The 18397-nt window shown below is 42.2% G+C and overlaps 1 protein-coding gene across 14 annotated transcripts in view; it reads right to left on the reverse strand.

Moving 5' to 3' along the window:
• PRRC2C (proline rich coiled-coil 2C) overlaps positions 1–17957 on the reverse strand; it is a 68645-nt gene extending 50688 nt beyond the window's left edge. For all 14 annotated transcript variants that reach the window (XM_088170268.1, XM_088170272.1, XM_088170277.1 and 11 more), the window contains exons 1-3: positions 17820–17957; positions 1708–1875; positions 398–575 (exon numbers count right to left, since the gene is read on the reverse strand). In XM_088170268.1, the coding sequence (XP_088026394.1) occupies positions 398–575; positions 1708–1822 (293 nt within the window). In that variant the 5' untranslated portion in view covers positions 1823–1875; positions 17820–17957. The remainder of the gene's footprint in view (positions 1–397; positions 576–1707; positions 1876–17819) is intronic.
• Between the last annotated feature and the right edge of the window lie 440 nt (positions 17958–18397).

Here is an 18397-nt window from a genome sequence, read left to right on the forward strand (position 1 = left end):
CATGAACTTGCAAGCTATTCTCTGATTTTCCTGTTGTGTTCCTTGGGGTTTCAAGAGAATTTTATTTAAGGAGATGACACTGAAATTACAAAAACGTGTTGAAGTATTTCCTGTCAGCAGACATCAAAACTTTTATGTCCAAGCAAATATTCTTCCCTTCATCTGGAATTTATAAGCAGACATTTTCAACTTAAATATGAGGAGCTGTTTTGTTTTTTTTCTTAATTATCCCTCTCCTAGCAAGATTCCTCCTCACAGAAATTGCTAGTGGTGCTATTTCCTCGGTGTAGCTACCAGAGAGTAAATATTTTTTTCCCAGGTCCTGCCAATTCCAAGTTTTGTGCAAACCTGACAGAAATGGTGCAGCAATTCACACCAGAGCTCAGTGCTCACTTACTTCTCTTCTTCGTGCTGTTCTTGTTTTGAAGCCCATCCTGTGCCATCTTTAGGCACAATGTTCACATTGGGGTCGTTGCCTTTGTTCTCTGCTTTGAGGCTGGGCAGATTAGCTGGGGGAGGCATCCTCCTGGAAATAGCAACTTTTCCAAGACTCTGCAATCCATGGCGTGCAGCAACTGCGTGCCAGAACACAAAGTGCAAGTTAACAACTCTGTTTAGGCAGAGTTACAGAAAAATGTTTTGTAAGAAAGTCAGAAAAATTTAAGACTGTTAAGAATTAAAAATTTAAAAGGCTTCAGAATTTAATGTTTTAAAAATGGAATTGAAAACACTTGGTTTGGGAAAACCTGAGTACTTTCTGTGTGGTGAGTCATTATGGTTAGGCTATTCCAGAGATTCAAAAAGATATATGGCTCCACCTTTATACACAACATTCAGTGACAGAAAGCTAAAGAAGCCATTTACAATATGATGTTAATGTCAAGCATTATTCTCTTGCTCTTTTGGAGCTTAATGTGCATTGATGAGTCCAGGAATACTGCTACAGGTCCAGCCCATTTTTTTTTTTTTTTGCTGCAAATTCTAGCTGGCAGATGCTGCCCTTGCAAAAACATTCCTACAAATTGTATTTACTCCAGACCACAAGCACGAAGCTAATGCACCCCACAGGACATTCAACCTACCAAGTAACCAACTCAGGGAACAGGCACAAATTACTGCCCTGAGTAAGCTGTATCATAACAAACAGCTCAGTTTCCACACTTAAAAATAATATTGTTGCAAACTTCAACAAGCTTGGGCTTTTTCTCTTTTACACACAATTTAGTCAAATTTGTCAAGTTCAAAACCTTCAGAACATCATTTCCCCCTGGTTCTCCATTCAATGACTCATGAAAAAGCAGGCTCATAGACACTTTGAGATATCAGTTTAAGTTTTATCCAGTGTGTGTCCAAAAACCAAATCCCTGAGCTGGAAGTGAGCATTGCCTTTCCCTTAATTAAACACTTCCAGCATGACAAATGTTAATGCAGTAAAAAATGCACAGCTGGGGAATGGCACATCTTTATTTACCCACATTCTACTTCCTACCAGACTGTAAATGCTGTGTCTCTGAACTGACACTCCTGTTTACAGCTAAGCAGGAACTCTAATGAATGCTGCCTTCCACAATCCTTCCACTTCACTGCTGCACCAAGCACTTACGAAAAACCATGCTGTGGTTAATTGCTCATATACTCTGCACACCTAATTAGCACTGCAGTAATGATGAAACTGAAAGAATGCAACTCTAAAGAGAGCTTACTCACCTGTGGTTTTCTGAGTTTCCAGTGACTTTCCCTTGTAAGTATTAAACAGACTGAGTGTTGCATACTTTGTTTTTCCATCCTTTGCTTTTGTACTCTGGCCTGACTTTTCCGACATTTCGCTGGAAACTCATCGAGTCTGGTACCTCCCGTTCACTCCTCAAAATCTGCCTGTAAAGAAAAACAACAGAAAAGTAAAGCAACCTGAAGAGGAGCCAACACTTAAGTCAGAGTTCACAGGGCAGAAGTGGACAGCATATTTAACACCATTAGCACTGTTTCATTTAAGCATTCTGCAGGATGCCAAGGAATGCATTAACTCCAGAAACTTTATCCTTATGTAACACCAGGAATTTTGAAGTGTTTCTATCTCTTCAATATGAATGTCACAAAATCAGGAGGGTCAGCATTTAATTAACATCAAACACTGTTAAAGTGGTAAATACCGTCCATGATTTCACTAGAAAAATGAATAATAAAAACCCAATCCCAAACCCCACAAACACACGGAATTTCCACCAGCAGCTCTTTCCCCACTGGGGAAGCTCAATGACCTCACCCACTCTGGAAGCCAAGTACTGAGACACAATTAAGAGTTACTGCACTACAGCATTTCTGGAATTTGCATCTTTTTCCTCCAATTAAAACACATGAAACATCATAAAACACAGCAGAGAGAGACTAAATAGAAAAAGCAAGAATTTTTCGTTTGTTAAAACCAGAACACAGTATGCTCAGACAGGGAGAGTGACAATTCCTTAAACCCAGAGTTCCACTATTCTTCCTGCAGCAGTAAATTACAGGGCTGGTGCAGCAGGTCATTTCTCTCCTCCCTCCTTCCCCCAGAATAACAGGCCTTGAGAAAAAGAACCCAGTAATTAACTGTGATACTTCTCTAGAAGTTCTTGGAAGGAACTTGCAGAGCTGCTGCTCATCACCAGGCAGGAACACAAGTGAGCATTCACTCACACAAAACATTATTATACAAGTCGATCTCTTAACAGTCAAAAATTTTTGTTTAAAGAGGGTAGCAGGATTTATCTATTTCTAGATGAATTCCAGAAGAGTTCTACATGCTCAAACACTCGTGTTTCATTCTAAAGCAGGCAGCAAGAAGCAAGGCATCCTGCTCAAATCCTTGAGTGATCAAACCTCCCATGAGAAACTCAGAGCTGCAGATCTTCAAAGGGAGCTTGACTGACATGAAAGGTGCTCATGGATTAAGAAGAGTCTGCAAGGACAAGCAGTCTAAAGAACAAAGCACTTAACTTGGTCGTGACAGACATTTAGCAATGTCAAAAGACCATGGAAATTTCATTTATATAGGTGTGGTAACATTTCCATCCTCCTCTGCCGTCTACCTCAATTTACAAGCCATGATTGAAAAGAAATTAAGATGGCAAATAACCTTGGGATGGTTTAACTTCAGCACAACTTAGGCCAGCAGCTTTTCTATTACAATCCATGCAGACTGCTGCAAAGGGGACAATCTCCAGCCCTGCATGGGGCCACATACATGGCCAAGAAATATAGTCTCCCCTCACAAAAAGACAGCAACTCCCAGATTAGTCAGCATTTGGCTATTTCAACAGCAAGTGTTACACCAACAGTTATTCTATGTGTCATCCAAAAATATGAAATGAGGGACAGGAGCAGGGTGAACCCAGCCCACCAAGCAAAACAGACTCGGGCTAAAAATTTAAATTTTATGAAATAAAACTTAAATTTTGCACTGGAAAGGACCTGTGAACATAGTGATGGTAGTGTATGACTTGATGCAGTTAAAGCATCACCTGAAAGCTGGCTGGGCACCCTGTGCTCCTGGCAGCTACTGCCCAGTGCCTTCTCTGATGCTCCAGGAGGATTGTGGTGACTCTTTATCATAAATTCGAGGCTGGGAACAGAGAGGAACAGAAGAGTGGAAGGGAAAATCTTCCAGGTTCTTTCACAGACATTTCACTGAACAACCTATGGTAAACTGAGCCTCCTAATAGTAATAACAAATAGTAATAATAAACAGTAATAATAAAGGCCAGTGCAGAGCCTCATGTCTGATCTAGACTCAGCCTGATGAACGAGTCTGCCTGGATTCAGGTCTCCAGACAGGCTGAAAGCAGGAGCCTGGCCATGAATAATACTGGGCAAAGCTTGACATGTTGAATTGCAACGAAGTATTGGGGCAGCCTGAAGGGTTGCTTGAAATCTGCTCAGCTGATAACTCCAAAGATAAGCTTGCCTAAATTCATGTTTCAGGCTGGCTGGGTTTTTTCCTATAAAGATATTTGAGTAGTGAGCTCTGGCTTCCAGTGAAACCTTGTGGCCTCAATGTAGTTTTTTTGGATAGAGATGAGGGATAGCCTAGCAGTCAAGTCTGTGGCTGGAATCTAGATCATTTATTTATGATAAAGAGTCACCATAATCATCCTGGAGCATCAGAGAAGGTACTGGGCAGTAGCTGCCAGGAGCACAGGGTGCCAAACCAGTTTTCAGGTGAGCCTATAACTGTATCAAGTCATACACTACCATCACTATGCTCACATATCCTTTCAGGTGCAATCAGCTCATCCACAGTTTTCATGTTTGGCCCAAGACTCACCCCAGCTAAGGAGTTTGAAAACAAGAAGTAGCTTCACAATGGTGCATAATTTAGAAACTGGCAAACAAAACAAAAAAAATTTAAAAAAAGACCATTTGGGCCTTTTTTTTACCCCCAAAATTCTCAACAGCAGCAATGCCCCAAGAGATACAGACAGAGCAGAAAGCAATTTGAGGGTGCCTTAAGATAATCTTCTGCCAGGTTTTCCAAAGCCTGCACCTCTGGTAGAGATGAAACAAGGAAAACCTTAATCATAATCGTAGCACTCTTCTTTTACAGAGCAACACAGACTTCAGACTTGGGCAGACCTTAATTGTCACAACTGCTCTTTCTAGAACGTTTGACAGCTTTAAGAACAGAGAACACCTTTTCAGTTTTAATTTAAAAATTAAAAAATTAGTCTGCTCATTACAGCTAAGCTCTATGCCTTTCATACTACTGAAACTGTTTGACAAGTTTTTCCCAACCCATAGAAAAAGAAACGGAATGTTTTACAATGATTAAAACTGCACATTCCTCAGTAATCTGACTTGCACAAAATAAGTAACTTCAATTAGGCAAGTCAATATATTCAACAATACATAATATCTAAGGACATTTAGCCCCAATAATGGTTGCCACAAAAGATATTCTTGCAAAATTAGACTTTAGACCAGGTACTCAAGCCAGGGATGACAAATCCTCCCTCTGAAGAGCCCATGTGGCTTTCAACAAACATCCTGGCGAGTCACACATTAAACAAGCCCTCAGTGCCATCTGACAGCAGGTATGAACACACAGCTGCACGATCCTGAGCCAGCCCCAAGACCTCTGCCTTTTCACCCAAACCTCAGCTGTGTTTGTTACATTCCTGTACCTGAGCACTGCCATCACTCCCTCTGGACAGAACCACCGGAGGTGTTTCAATATGGGACACGCTGAACTTGTGCACACAACACTTTCTTCACCAGGTGATTCCCAAGCTGCCCAACATTTCCAGATTTTATTATTATTATCAAATTCTTACAAGTGAAGTGCTGCTGTGCACTAGGTTTAGGCTGTGTGCACCTCTGAAAACACACCCAAGATGTCAGCAGCATTTTCCAAGCTAAGTAAGCACTGTGACAGCCAACAGAAGGACAGGAACAGCACAAGCCATAATAGCACTTGGCAGGGCTCGCTGCACCATTAAGAAATTTAAGCAACTCAGCTGTTCATTCTGAATGATTACAGTTATCAACTGCAGAGAGCACACTGCTCCCAAAATTCTGGAGCAAAAATTTACCTTTCAGCTCCTCTGCAATATTATTAAATAAGTTAACTGAACTTCACTGTGGCTTGAAGATTTTAGGGTAAAAATTAGTACTAATTTCTGTACCAGACTATTTTTTCAGGATCCCAGCTGGTTGACTTATTTAGACCCTGCAAGGAACTCAGAAGCTTGTGTACAGAAAATAGCACACAAAGTAGCTGCCACAAATTCTAAATATCCTGATCTCTGTTAAGGAACATTTACTTGTACCCTCTTAGACATTTAGAGCTGGTACAAGAACAAACTGAATGTAGTGGATTCCAGACTGCAAAAAACATGTTTTTAATTGTAAAACCCCACACACAGCACACAGGTCTTTTCCACTCAATTCCCAGCTCTCCTGATCATTTCAGAACTCACCTCTATGACTTGTTTAGAATTTAATGAGACAAACTGTAAACTTGGCATAGTGTTGCATTAGGGCCAACTGCAGATCAAAAAGATGTCACCTCTGCTTCACAAAAAAAGGTTTTACTTAAACAAGGTAAAAATATTACATATTTTGAGTCTTTCAGGACTGACTGGTAAGAAGTACAAAACATTTAACAACTTAACTCCTAAATTTTTCTCTGTCCGGGTGACAAATTCTCTCAATCCATATTTTATACACTGCATTTTTAAACCCCTAGCTAGACAAAAAATGTCTGATTTTTAGTGTAACGTGTCAAGAAACTTCTTCAGCAGTATTAGTTAGCTTTAACACAGTTTAAAACCTTTCATCTTAACCTCCCATCCCACAACTCTTCAGCCTACAAGCACTCAATCAGAACAGGAAAACTGCACAGGAATTTCCCAGGATTTTTAAGTCTTAAAATATTAAAATACTGGAATAATTCTCACAATTGCTATTCAGCACAGCAAGGATATCCAGTCCCTGTCATCTCTGCTCCAAGGGCTGTGTTTTGGCCAAATTTGGAGTTAGATGCACTGGAATGACTTAAGGCAAAGAGAAGCATTCAAGACTCAAACCAGCTGAAAATTTGAACTCTCAATGCCCATCTGTGAAGTGAGAAACATCACAAAAAATACTACATGAAAGTTTATTCCTAACTGGGACACATTAGCACCTCTCTCAAAACAGAAACCAAGAAACCAATCCAGAAAGAATTTTCATACACTATTTTAAGAACATTGAAAGTAGTTAAAGGGTAAAAACCATCATATACAAATCTGTTATTTGTAACTTCACTTTTCTAAGAATAGCTTTGTTTCTGGGACACTGAACAATGTGGTTCTGGCAAATTCTGGAACCAAATACAACTACTACTAAAAAATAGAAATTCAACTTTTTAATGACATATTCCATTGGTTTTAGAGGCAGATGCTCCCAAATCATTGTTAGTAATTTAAAAAAAAATTAAAAATTCACTGCACACAGAAATGTGCCATTAAAAATTTCAGACAAAGTTTTCATTTCAGCTTTAAGTCTGGCATATTCCAGAACTGAAGAAACTGCCCACTACTGCAAAACCAAAGCATCATCTCCAGCTGGATACTAATTTTTTCAAAAACAACTGTATGATCTTCAGAAAAAAGACCAATTTAAATCAACTACAGAAAGAGAATGCCAATTTTAAACAAAGAAACAGAGGATACTGGAGTCAAAATACATGGAACCCAAGAAAGACTTTTTTGTGCTTTTTGTAACCCATTCTCAAGGAATCCTATTATTTTAAAAGGACACTCCAAAATACAGTGCAATTACTGAATACATGGGGTTTGGATGTGGGTTTGAGAAGGCTGCACAAATAAAAAAAAGAGAATTACAATTAAACAGCCTGACTTCACTTCTCTGACATGGATGTTCATAAACAACACACATCAACAGTCTCTTCTTGATGGCTTTATATTTTCAACTCTGGGACCAACACTTTTAGCCCAATTTTTTAAATAAAAACATAACAAAACAAATAGGAGTTTCAGCCATTTATCCCACTATTAAGAACTCTTAAAAACTTGAGCACTATCAGCTTGATATGACACAAAAACAAGTTTGGAGAACCTCCGGTAACACTTGGGTAGCCAAGAGGTCTCTGTCAAATCTAAGTATCTAAAAAAATCTCTCCAATCAGGATTTCCCTTCCCTCCAAGAGCCACTTCAGCAAGGTTCATTCTCAAGCAGATTGCTGCCAACAAGCTGAGAACTGCAGGAAAATTTTGGGGACTCCAAGCTTGTTTTTTACGTGCCTCCATCACGGCTCTGTGACCGACAAGAAGAGAAGCTCTTCAAATCTTTAATGAGTTCTTGGGTAGATCTCAGTGTAATTCATTCTGGAACAAGACCTACACAAGTTTTATTTCCTTACAAAGTGTCACTAATACACTTTTCCATGTCTAGATTTTGGGCTCACAGGTTTCCAGCAACAGCTTGAAAGAGGGTACAGAGCATTGATTGCATGGACTCTATAAAATCCGAGGAGATTGGCAGCCAAGAAGGACAAGAAAAATCTTTAATCACTATTTCTTTGCACCCACCAGCTCAGTGGGAGAACTGCAGGATGGGCACAATCTACAGAGGAGTTAATAGCCATCAAATGGAAAAAAAATCCTATTAGTTTGGCTCTTCTGAACCAAACCAAGACACTCCACCCTGAGACAAAGCTGCAGCAATGCAGGCTTTGAGAGGTCAATCATTCTTCAAATAATTCCTTTTTCGAGTCTAAGAAAGTATTTCCAAAACAGTACCAAAACTGAGTCTGTCAGGTGGAAAACACACCATGACATAAGACAGCCATTTTAGGGCATTATCCCCACAGATGCATCTATAAAAATGGAGTTTGTGGATGCCAGAAATGAGCATCCACAAATACGTCTGCATCAATTCTAACAGACATCCAACAACAGCCTAAATAGAGCTGCTAAGCTAAGCAATGAAAAACAACCCAAATTAGCCACCCACCAAAAAAAGTCTACTCAGAAACTAACTTCACCACAAAGCATATGTTACTGTGAACCAGCAATCTATGGAGCAAGCAAATCTGCTGCCTTAGAAAGCCTGCAAGGCAGAACTTGAACTGATTTTTTGGGAGAAATGCTAATCACCTAAACCCTGGCTTTTCAACAGGAAAACCAGCAACAAACCACAACAGCTCAGGGGACTTTTCTTCAGAGCATTTTAAGACTAACACGGCACTAACAAAACTTTTAGGACATATATTGCAGAAAAAAAAATTATCTGTCAGTTCTATTCTCTTTTTTTTGAGAACAGAAGAAAAATAATTAAAAACCCCACAGATCCAAGTAAAGCAAACCTCAATTTTGTCTCTGTCCATAGATTTTAATATACATTTAACTGAGGGTGCATGAATACTTCACATATTCCTGTGGAACAGCCCTGCCAAAAGAAGCTTGATGAGTAGGATCAATCAGAATCAGCATGACTTAAATGTGTCCACATAACAAGGGATTTAAAAGCCACAGACAGGTTAAACTCACATTGGCAATAAAACTGTCAAAAATGCACTGAATATTTTCATGTGTCACACAGCTGCTTTCTTTCATTTTAAGATCATTTCTGGTATTTCTACTGCTAATTTCTCCTTTTTAGGTGACCTCAGGTAACAGAGAGATTCTGGTCCCATCCCCTCCCCTACCAGGCAGAATGATGCCAGTGCAGATATTTAAGAACTCTGGGTGGAAATAAAGCAGTTTTAATTTCAATTTAAATTTTTTTGCATGTTTATATTCAGAGCATCAAATAAAGCTGTTCAGCATCCTGACAAATACTATCTAAATATTACCCAGAACAATGCAGTTATCCAGGAATTCAATGTTTGTCTCTTTCTTCCATGTTTTACACCAATGGCCCCATTTTGGTCTCCAGCTTCCTACTGGATAAGGGAAGCTGTTCATCAAGACACCTCTTGTATTTACTTCTGCCTTTACAAGGAGCTAAAGAGATAATTTAAAGATGCACTCAAGCATAAATAGAGTTCTTCTTAAAACAAAATGCTGAAATTACAAAGTCCCTCCCTAAGAATTTTATTCAGTTCTCAATTACTGCACACGCATAAGGTGTAATACCCCTGTCTGCTTTAGCTTTATAATTAAATACTGTTATTTGTATTTTAATGATAACTTTACAATTAAAATAGAAATTGATTTTTAAAAATATCGATTTTCAAATTGGAGTATCAAACAAGGTCAAATTAAGAAACTCCCTTCAGTGAATTTTGTGCCTGGTAATTCTTTGAATTTCCAGAAGTTAGAGAATGAAGAATGTACAAGTATCACCAGAAAGTTTTAAAAGCTCTTCTATTCTGAATTGAAAATCCAACATCTGCCACATCAAGTAGCAGCACTCTTAAGCAAGTGACTCCTACAGAAATCCTACTCTGGTAGTTAAGTACCCTGAAGAAGTGAAATATATGATGCCCAGACTCAGCCTTAAGGCTCAAGTCCTTAGCAAAAAAAACCCCAAAAACAATTGATGACTGGCTTAAAAGATAAAGTGATTTTAATTTGGCGTCTGAGTTTTAGAAAGTTTACTTTGGTCATTTTTTTTCTTTGCAACATGAGGAACAGTTCTTTAGGCTAACAGGCTGATGGAGTTTGCATACAATCAAAGTCTAAAGAGAAGGGACTTCAAGGTTGAAGTTGGACCTGATTGCAGAGGCACCACAAAATCATGGGGATCAGAAACCCTGGATGTGCCACCAGACCAAACACACCCTGGGTTCAGCATTCCCCTCTACTGGAATGGTCCAGACTGGTCCAGGTAGAGACACACCAGAATATATTTTATTCTGCATATTCCAGCATATCTTATTCTGTCTGTGCAGTCAGAGCTTTGTAAGGCTGCATTTGTCCCAGAGAGCTCCCCACTGCTGATGGAGGTGATGTGGAATCATGCTTAATAAAACATTTCTCCACATGTCTGCTTTTAGATTCCAGGAGTAACGACCATCACACTTGTCCAGCTCTGTCCAGAGCAATTCCCAGTTTAGATGGAGGCACAGCAAGGCAGCAGTGCAAAACAAACCTTATTTCTCACTGACACAGGAATAAAAAGCTTCCAGAGGCTGACTGCAGGATGAGAACACCATCGTGGAATACAGGTAAATACAGCACAGCCTGAAGGCACTGCACATGTCCAGTTCCTTTTCTCATTCCTTCTACAGGAACCAGAGAAGCTGAACACCACAACCACAGCTCAAGTGTAAATGAGGAGTAACGACCAGTACCTGTATTAGAAAGTTCCTTCAAGTGTCAGCCCTTTTCAAATCATCCGAGTTTCTTTGCCAGAAAGGATTTTTCACGACATTGCAGTGAAGAGAGTGACAGTGAGTGTCCCCCCAAAGTCAGAACCAGCACTGGACCAATGCACCAACCCAGCACAGCTGTTCTGGCCGTGTGCTGACAATCCTCAGGCACAAATTACAATTTACATGTTTCACCAAACATACTGCAACTAAAAATTTATTCTTTTCTGAAAACCTAACATCCTGGATTTCTCTGCAGGTCACTTTCAGAGCAGGCTATTCTATTTCTTAATATTAGCCTGACAATGTCTTCATGAGCCTTTTCTGACTTCTCTGACACCAAGCATTAAACATATTTTTTTTCCAGGACAGATTTCTGATTTTCCAGTTCCATGCCGTTGGTTAAGAAACTTTCATAAATTGTGAATTTTTAATTGAGGCAGAAGTTTTGAAGTTCTGGAAGGAAGCCAGGGCCAGAAAAAAACCCCAAACAGCTTCTATAGAATTAAAGAGAGCATCATAATGATATGCATTCTCATTATTTCTGGGAACAGAACAATATGAGTGCTTTCACCCAATTAGCTTTTCAACTTGCAGATGCCAAATGAGACTTATTTTTAAGATTTTCAAAACCATTTATTAAAGAAATTTCCATTATTTGGAAGAATGAGAAAACTTCAAAGCTCAAGAAACTGAATCGCTGCCTATTTGAGCACAAGATAAGGGAATAAATTAAGGCAAATTCTTGCAGAAACAAGCTGTGTACCTGCTGTCAAAGTGCAGGATTCTAAGAGCAGCCTGGTAGGCAGCACTTTTCTCTGAATACAGAAGACTACCATGACCTGTCTTACCTGCCAGGGTTACTTCTAAATGAAAAAATTACAACTGTTCACCAGGCTTCTTAATAGCTATTTTAGATCAGTTTATCCAGACCACAGCAGCTCTCTGTAAAGGCATCTGTTAATGGTTAGGATCACAAACAATCCCTTAAAAAATTACAAACACACTCAGCACACTGTCACAAGCACCACTTGGTTTCTTGCTCAGCTCAACCACACCATCCAGCAGAAGCCTGGAAAGGCAAAAATATCAGCCAAGCCCTTCTCCCCACACATCAAGTGATGTGGGGAGTGCCCTCCTTGGTGGCATCCTGAGCTGTGGCTGCCGTGTCAGGCTGAGGAAAGGGGGAGCGAAGACAAATGCACAGCTCCTCTGCAGGAGCTGCCTGGGGGAAGTTAGCACGAACAACAGCTGAGGTGAGCAGGAGGCCACTCCTCAAGTAGATCCCAGTGATAAGTGGGTGCAAAACACTTCCTTTTAGGAAGCTGATGAAAGAAAATCAGTAAGTACATGAAAAAAGACCAGATTCCCAACAGATGAGCAGAAGTTGCAGCCATTTACAGCCAATATCCCATCTTTGCAGTGTTTCATTTTTCCCTTTCACTTTAATACTTACTGCACAAGCCCCTTTAATAACAAACCCCTAAAAGCATTTTTTTACAAACCCTCACTGAGCCAGTGGCACATTCTCAACCCTTCCCACCCACCCCATGTAGACTTGGATAGTGGAAGACAAGGGGACAGATTAGGGGAAAAAAGTTTAACCACTCTTTCGCTAGGAAGTAACTCAAGGAATCTCTTTCAAAACTTCCATTTCCTGCTCCTTTACCACAATTTCCAAGCCCCACCGAAATAATCAATTTTTCTTCACAGAAGAAGTGACACCTTTTTTTCAGTGTTCTTCCCCAGGAACAACAATGTTGAGCAGTAGATTTCTCTCCACATCATACTTCTCTGCATCTCTAAAATATCCCTGACCTCAACTGCAATTAAATAAAAATTTTTATAAAGAACTTGTTTTTCCAAAGCCCCTATTCATAAGTTAATCCTTAAATAAGAAATAATTACATCTAAGGGATTTTATTTTAGAAATTTGTTAGAAGTTGCTTTGAAATAACATCCAGGCAAGCTCCTCTATTCATGAGCTCCTTCAGAATATTTCGACAGTGCACAAGAACTACTCTAGAGTTACATCCTTCAGGATTTTCCCTCTTCTTTAGAACACGTGTGCCAAAATTAATCCCTTTTGTCAGTTTTTTCCTCCAATTCTTTTCTGTTCATTCTCAAGGTATCTTTGTTGTTGAAAGGTCCAACCTGAAGCACTTAACTGTAGGACTCTACAGAATAAGCAGTTTTGTAGAATCTTGTACAACCTCACCATTATTTAAAAAAAAAGTTCAAAACAGTTACTCTAATCAATTATGTAATGACTTAAGCTACTTGTCACCACGTTCAAAATTTCCCACCTTGCCCAAATTCTTTGCTGCCTGTTACTCCCATCATATTCCTAACCCGACTCATGTACATCAAAAATAAACATAATTTCTTCTCTGAATTAAAGAGATGTTACAGTGCATTTTTAAGGTTTTTAAGATACTCCCACTGATAGTGAGAGCCAGGGTTGCCACATGCTCCAGCTTGTAACACACTGACAGCACCACTGAAAAAATTTCACTCCAATGCATAGAAAGTTGGTAGAATTTTGCTCCTTGGTCTGGTGCAGCTTGGAGAGAGCTCACAGCTGCTCAGTCTTTTCTACCTGCTGCCCATTATCCTCTGCATCTCTGGTTACATGCTTTTCCCTCTGCCTCACTAATTTCTTGGAACAGACACATCTTGTTCACTGAAGAATGCTCAGCATGGAAGAGATGCAGCTGCCAACACCACACTGACAACAGCTCTGGACAACACCAGTTAATTACAGTAAGGGTTGACTTCAGACTGGATCTGACCACAAAAAAAGGGAAAACAGAAGATGAGAAGCTAAATTTAAAAAGCCTTATCAGCACAGCCAGCTTTATGCATCTGTCTCTCAGCACTACAGAATCCATTTTCCATGGAAGTTAACTTGCATCTGCCAAATGGCTGCAGATGAGATTTAACATCTTCACTTGCTCTTGGTTCTCTGTTTATTCTGCTCAGAAAAAAAAACAGAAACAACCCACACGTCCCTTGACACTTTGCTTTCAAGATGCAGTAAATAATTCAGGCACAACACAATATCAAAATACTTATCAAGGAACTTTCTGTTATCCAAAGCTCTGTGTGTCCTACAAAACTCTGTCCATGCTGGTAGCTTCATCTGTGGCATGAAAAGCATTTCTTAACCAAGGTGACTCCAGCAAAGCAACCACTCAGAAATGCCACAAGCCAAAGGCAAGCTTTTCTTGTTAAAACACATCTTTCTTATTTGCATTGTGTCAAGGGAAAATGTTGTTGCTCCTTTTATAAGGGGACTTCTGCTGTGCACCTAGAAAAAGCACACAATGTCCTAAATATGACTAAAAAACAAGCCCTGTAAATCAGTTTTTTTGGTTTGTTTTTTTTTTTTTAATGAAAGCATCAATTCATTGATATTAAGACTGAAGTCATCTGGTGAGTTTGAAGCAGAAGTCCTAAAGCAGTATCAGGCCTTTAACTGGGAGGAAATTATTGGCTTCTCAAACAAAAAGCAAATGTTGCTGCACTTCCACCTTAACTGGAGGTTCAAATCAGTTTAAGTACATCTTAAATCAGCACTCCTGCAACCATTCCTTAAAATTATGACTGTAGATTGAAACTCTAAGTTAAAATTTACAAACAATAAAATCTAGCAACAGTCACATGCTCACAAAATATGAGTTTTAAACCAAGGTGTAGTGGTTTATATGATTTCATGAGGACAGCCTGGAAAGGCAGAGAAAAGTTTGATTTGCTAACTTAAGCAAGCAGTGCAGCAAAAAATCGGCAGCCTAATCACTGCCAAACTATAATTTATAGCCCAACTAGGTAAAATCCGAGTAAGGCAGCATTTCACTTAGGAATCAGCTGTACATTGATTAAATTGGTATTTAAGAGACCCCTCTTCTCTCAGTTACCCAGGACTGGGTGATGCCCCAGTTCTTCAGGCAGCACTTGTGCATTTGTTGTAGCTGAATATAAAGTGCAGCCATTCCTGTCTCTGATGCTGGAAGACCCTGAAAAAGAAGCCTACATTATTTTCAAACACTCATCAGCTAAAATTTATCCCCATCATCCTTCAGACTCTAGACATTTAAGGCTGATTCTGCACTCTAATTTTCCCGTTAATCAAGACAGTGTCAGATAATTTAAACCATGAACAATGTGAATGTTAAACAGTTTCTCCCTTCAGTATGTGTTTGCAATCTGTAACAGACGAGCTCGTTAGCATTTACTTAGAATGTTATGTAATGGCTGAGGTATTTGTAATAAAAACAGTCTATTTCTGTTAGCCTGTTCTTCATAGACATAAAAGCTGTCTTCATCTGATTTTTATTAGGACTTCATCTTCCTCTGCTCTTGATGCATTTTTTAAGACTCCTGTGCACTCCATTTTCATAGAGTATGATTTTCTCCCACCTCCTCACACGGATTTCAGCTTTAATTTTTACACTACTTTCACCCGGAAGCTTCTGCTGGCTTTCGTAAAACCCAAACGCAAGAAACAATGAGAGCGTGAAGCTGAGCAAAGGAAAAATTTCCTGCAGAAGATGAACTGGTTCTACCAGTACAACACCACCAGCAGTCCCGTCATTACAAGCCCAACATCCATCCTCAGCTAGTGGGATGGTGCTGCATTTTCATGTGGTGGTTTTTTGTTTTTTTTTTTTCCCCCTCAAACCCTCCACTACTGTAGGAGCCTCTGGAGACGTCAGCTGAAGGAAGAGAAGTGTTTTTCCTTCTGTCATATCCCCAGTCCACTACACGAGGGTTTACTCCTCTGCAAGAGCACACTGTGCAAGGCTTTAATTCTTCTGCAAGATTTTTATCTCCTCGTTTCATCCACACCACCCCTTATATGGTATTTAGTCTCTGCTTCCTATCCTCTCTCCACACTCACATCCCTGCTGTTCCTAAGCCTGGAAATCAGCCTGGAACAAAGGAATTGTGTTCCCAGTACTGCAGGACACCTGGCTGAATTCGACATCGTAGAACAGAATCCTTCCATTCTTTCTCTTAACTGGCACCCAGCATTCATTCACACAGCCCCAAGCCCACACAGGAGCTCCCTCTGGAATTGCATCATCTCTCCCTTGCTCACTGGGGCCTGCTTCACCTTCCCTAGGAAAACAGGACCTATGGAAGGTGCATCCCATAAATCTGTAGCATTGCACCAGGAGGCCAGGTCAAAACCGAAGACTGATGTAACTGCTCTGCCCAACAAAAAAAACAGGGTTCTCATTATGGAAAGTCTAAATGAGAGCAAAGATATTATAAATTGCTACTAAACTGCCAAGACACAGAATATTTATATTACCGAGAGTCACAGAAGCAACTGTATACTGAGTTATACGTATTTCATGGGCTATTATCTACAAAAGCCAAGAACTTCATACCAGGAATCTATCCACACACCAAGCCAGAGTTTGAGGTGGCAGACAAGGGCCTCAATCCTGCTCTCCAAGCAGTGGCCTACGAGAGAACCAAGCTCTCACTCCAGTTTAAAGAGTGACCTCTCCAGCCCACATCACCAAACCACCTTTCCACTGAACATTCATCCAGTTCAAACAACTCCCCAAACTTTGAGATTCTTTATTCTCAAGGAAATGGTTGCAGAGCTGCACCAAAACACTACTAAATTAACGCAGAAGCAGAATTCTCTAGACTATAGAACTAAAAAAAACCAACTTGATAGCCACATACTGCTCCTGGCAGTCAGTATTTAAGGTCAATCCTTTTGTTTCTCATACATGGACAAATGAGATCATGTCCTGTTTCCTGCCCCTTCAAAAGCAGTTTCTTGTGTGAGCAGAGCTCTTTAAGATGAGACACCAAGTAGGCCAGGTGCCTCATTGCACAAGAAATAAAGCTATTAAAAATTTATTAAAAATTACAGTCCCGTTCCTACTGCGGGAAATATCGCTAATTTCCAGTAACATACCTATCTAACCCAAATATACATGGCAACAAGGAGACCTTGAAGTTTTCCTTGAAGATACTGAGTCCAAGACGTTCCACCAAACAATACATTGACAGAACACCCACGTGAAACACAATTAAAAAAAAAAAAAAAAAGAAAAACCACGATGTTCCATTCAGTGCCCAGCACCATGCGCTCATACATGTCCCCTTCCCCGGGAAAAAGGCCCGAACTGGAAATTATCTGGGCCACTTTTAGCCTCAGTATTTTCAACGCCTCCATCCCTGGGTTATGCCCACTGCAGACCAACTGCCTGAATTTCAGCCGTGTCATCTCACCACGCTCTCCCCATCCTTTAAGCGCTATCCCTGAGAACACCCCTGGCTCTGACCACCCCCCTTACAAATCCTGGCCCCGGGAGCACAAACAATGCCTTCCCTCACTCAGCCCTGCACCAAACCACCCAAGAACCGCCTTTTACCGTAAGCCTAGAGTGAAAGAAGCGTGGATGCGGATTTCCGAGCTGGAAAACCGAGGCGCCCTGCCTCCAGCACCCCGCAAGGAAAGGCTGCTCTCCCCCGCGCGTTTCTGCGGGAAGAATCCCGGCCACGAACTGAACGCAAATGCACGCAGGGCTCGGCGCGTTCGTCCACGAATCTCCAGAGGACAGAGAAAGGGAAGGAGAGAAGGAAAAGGGAAGAGCGGAAAGGGGAGACCAAGCGGGGATAAGGAAAGGGGGAAAGCGGGGGGTAATAAAGAAGGCGGGAGAAGGAAGCAGCACCCCCGCACGAGCGGTCCCAGCACAGCCGCCCCTCCCGCCGGCCCCGGGCGCGGCCCGGGCTGTGCCCGGCGGGGCGCGGCCGGCCCCGGGCGCCAATGCGGGGTGGCCCGGCGAAGCCCTGGCCCAGCTGCCCCTTCCCGCTCCGCCCGGCGGCGGTGCCGGCCCGGGGCGCCCCTCACCCGCCGGCCGCGGGCCCGCTCGGGCGGAAGCCGCCCCCGCCCGGGGCCATGCGGCGCAGGCCGCCCGCCCTCTCCTGCCGACTCCGTGCCGCGACGCGGGCCCGCGCTCCGCCGCGGTGAAGCGAAGGACCCCCCACCCCCGCTTACCGGGCGCGCAGGGCGGCGCTCGGCTGCCCGCGGGTCCCGGTGCCGGCGGGGCCGCTGCTTCTCCCGGCGCCGCCGACTCGGCCGCTTGCACACAGGGGCCAAGATGGCGGGCGGCCAAGCCGGGCGCCAACGACGTCTGACGTCACCGCGCACAGCGCGCGCCGCCGGCCCCGCCCCCGCGCCGCCGGTCACGTGAGCGCGCTGTGCCGCAGTCGCGCGGGCTCCCGGGGATGGGTGCGCCCCCTAGCGGCGCGGGGCGGAGGGCGGGGCCGCGCGGGGCCGGCCCCATCCCGGTTCTATTCCCGTTCTATCCCGAACCCATCCCGGTTCTATTCCCGTTCTATCCCGAACCCATCCCGGCTCTGTTCCGGTTCTATCCCAGCCCCACCCCGGCTCTATTCCTGTTCTATCCCGAGCCCATCCCGATCCGATCCCGGTTCTATTCCAGTTCTATTCCCGTTCTATCCCGGCCCCATCCCGGCTCTATCCCGACCCCATCCCGGTTCTATTCCGGTTCTATCCCTGCCCCATCTCGGTTCCAATCCCGGTTCTGTTCCGGTTCCTATCCCGACCCCATC

This window comes from Sturnus vulgaris, chromosome 9, assembly GCF_052056855.1.
Source record: "Sturnus vulgaris isolate bStuVul1 chromosome 9, bStuVul1.hap1, whole genome shotgun sequence".
In the NCBI taxonomy this organism is placed as follows: Eukaryota; Metazoa; Chordata; class Aves; order Passeriformes; family Sturnidae; genus Sturnus; species Sturnus vulgaris.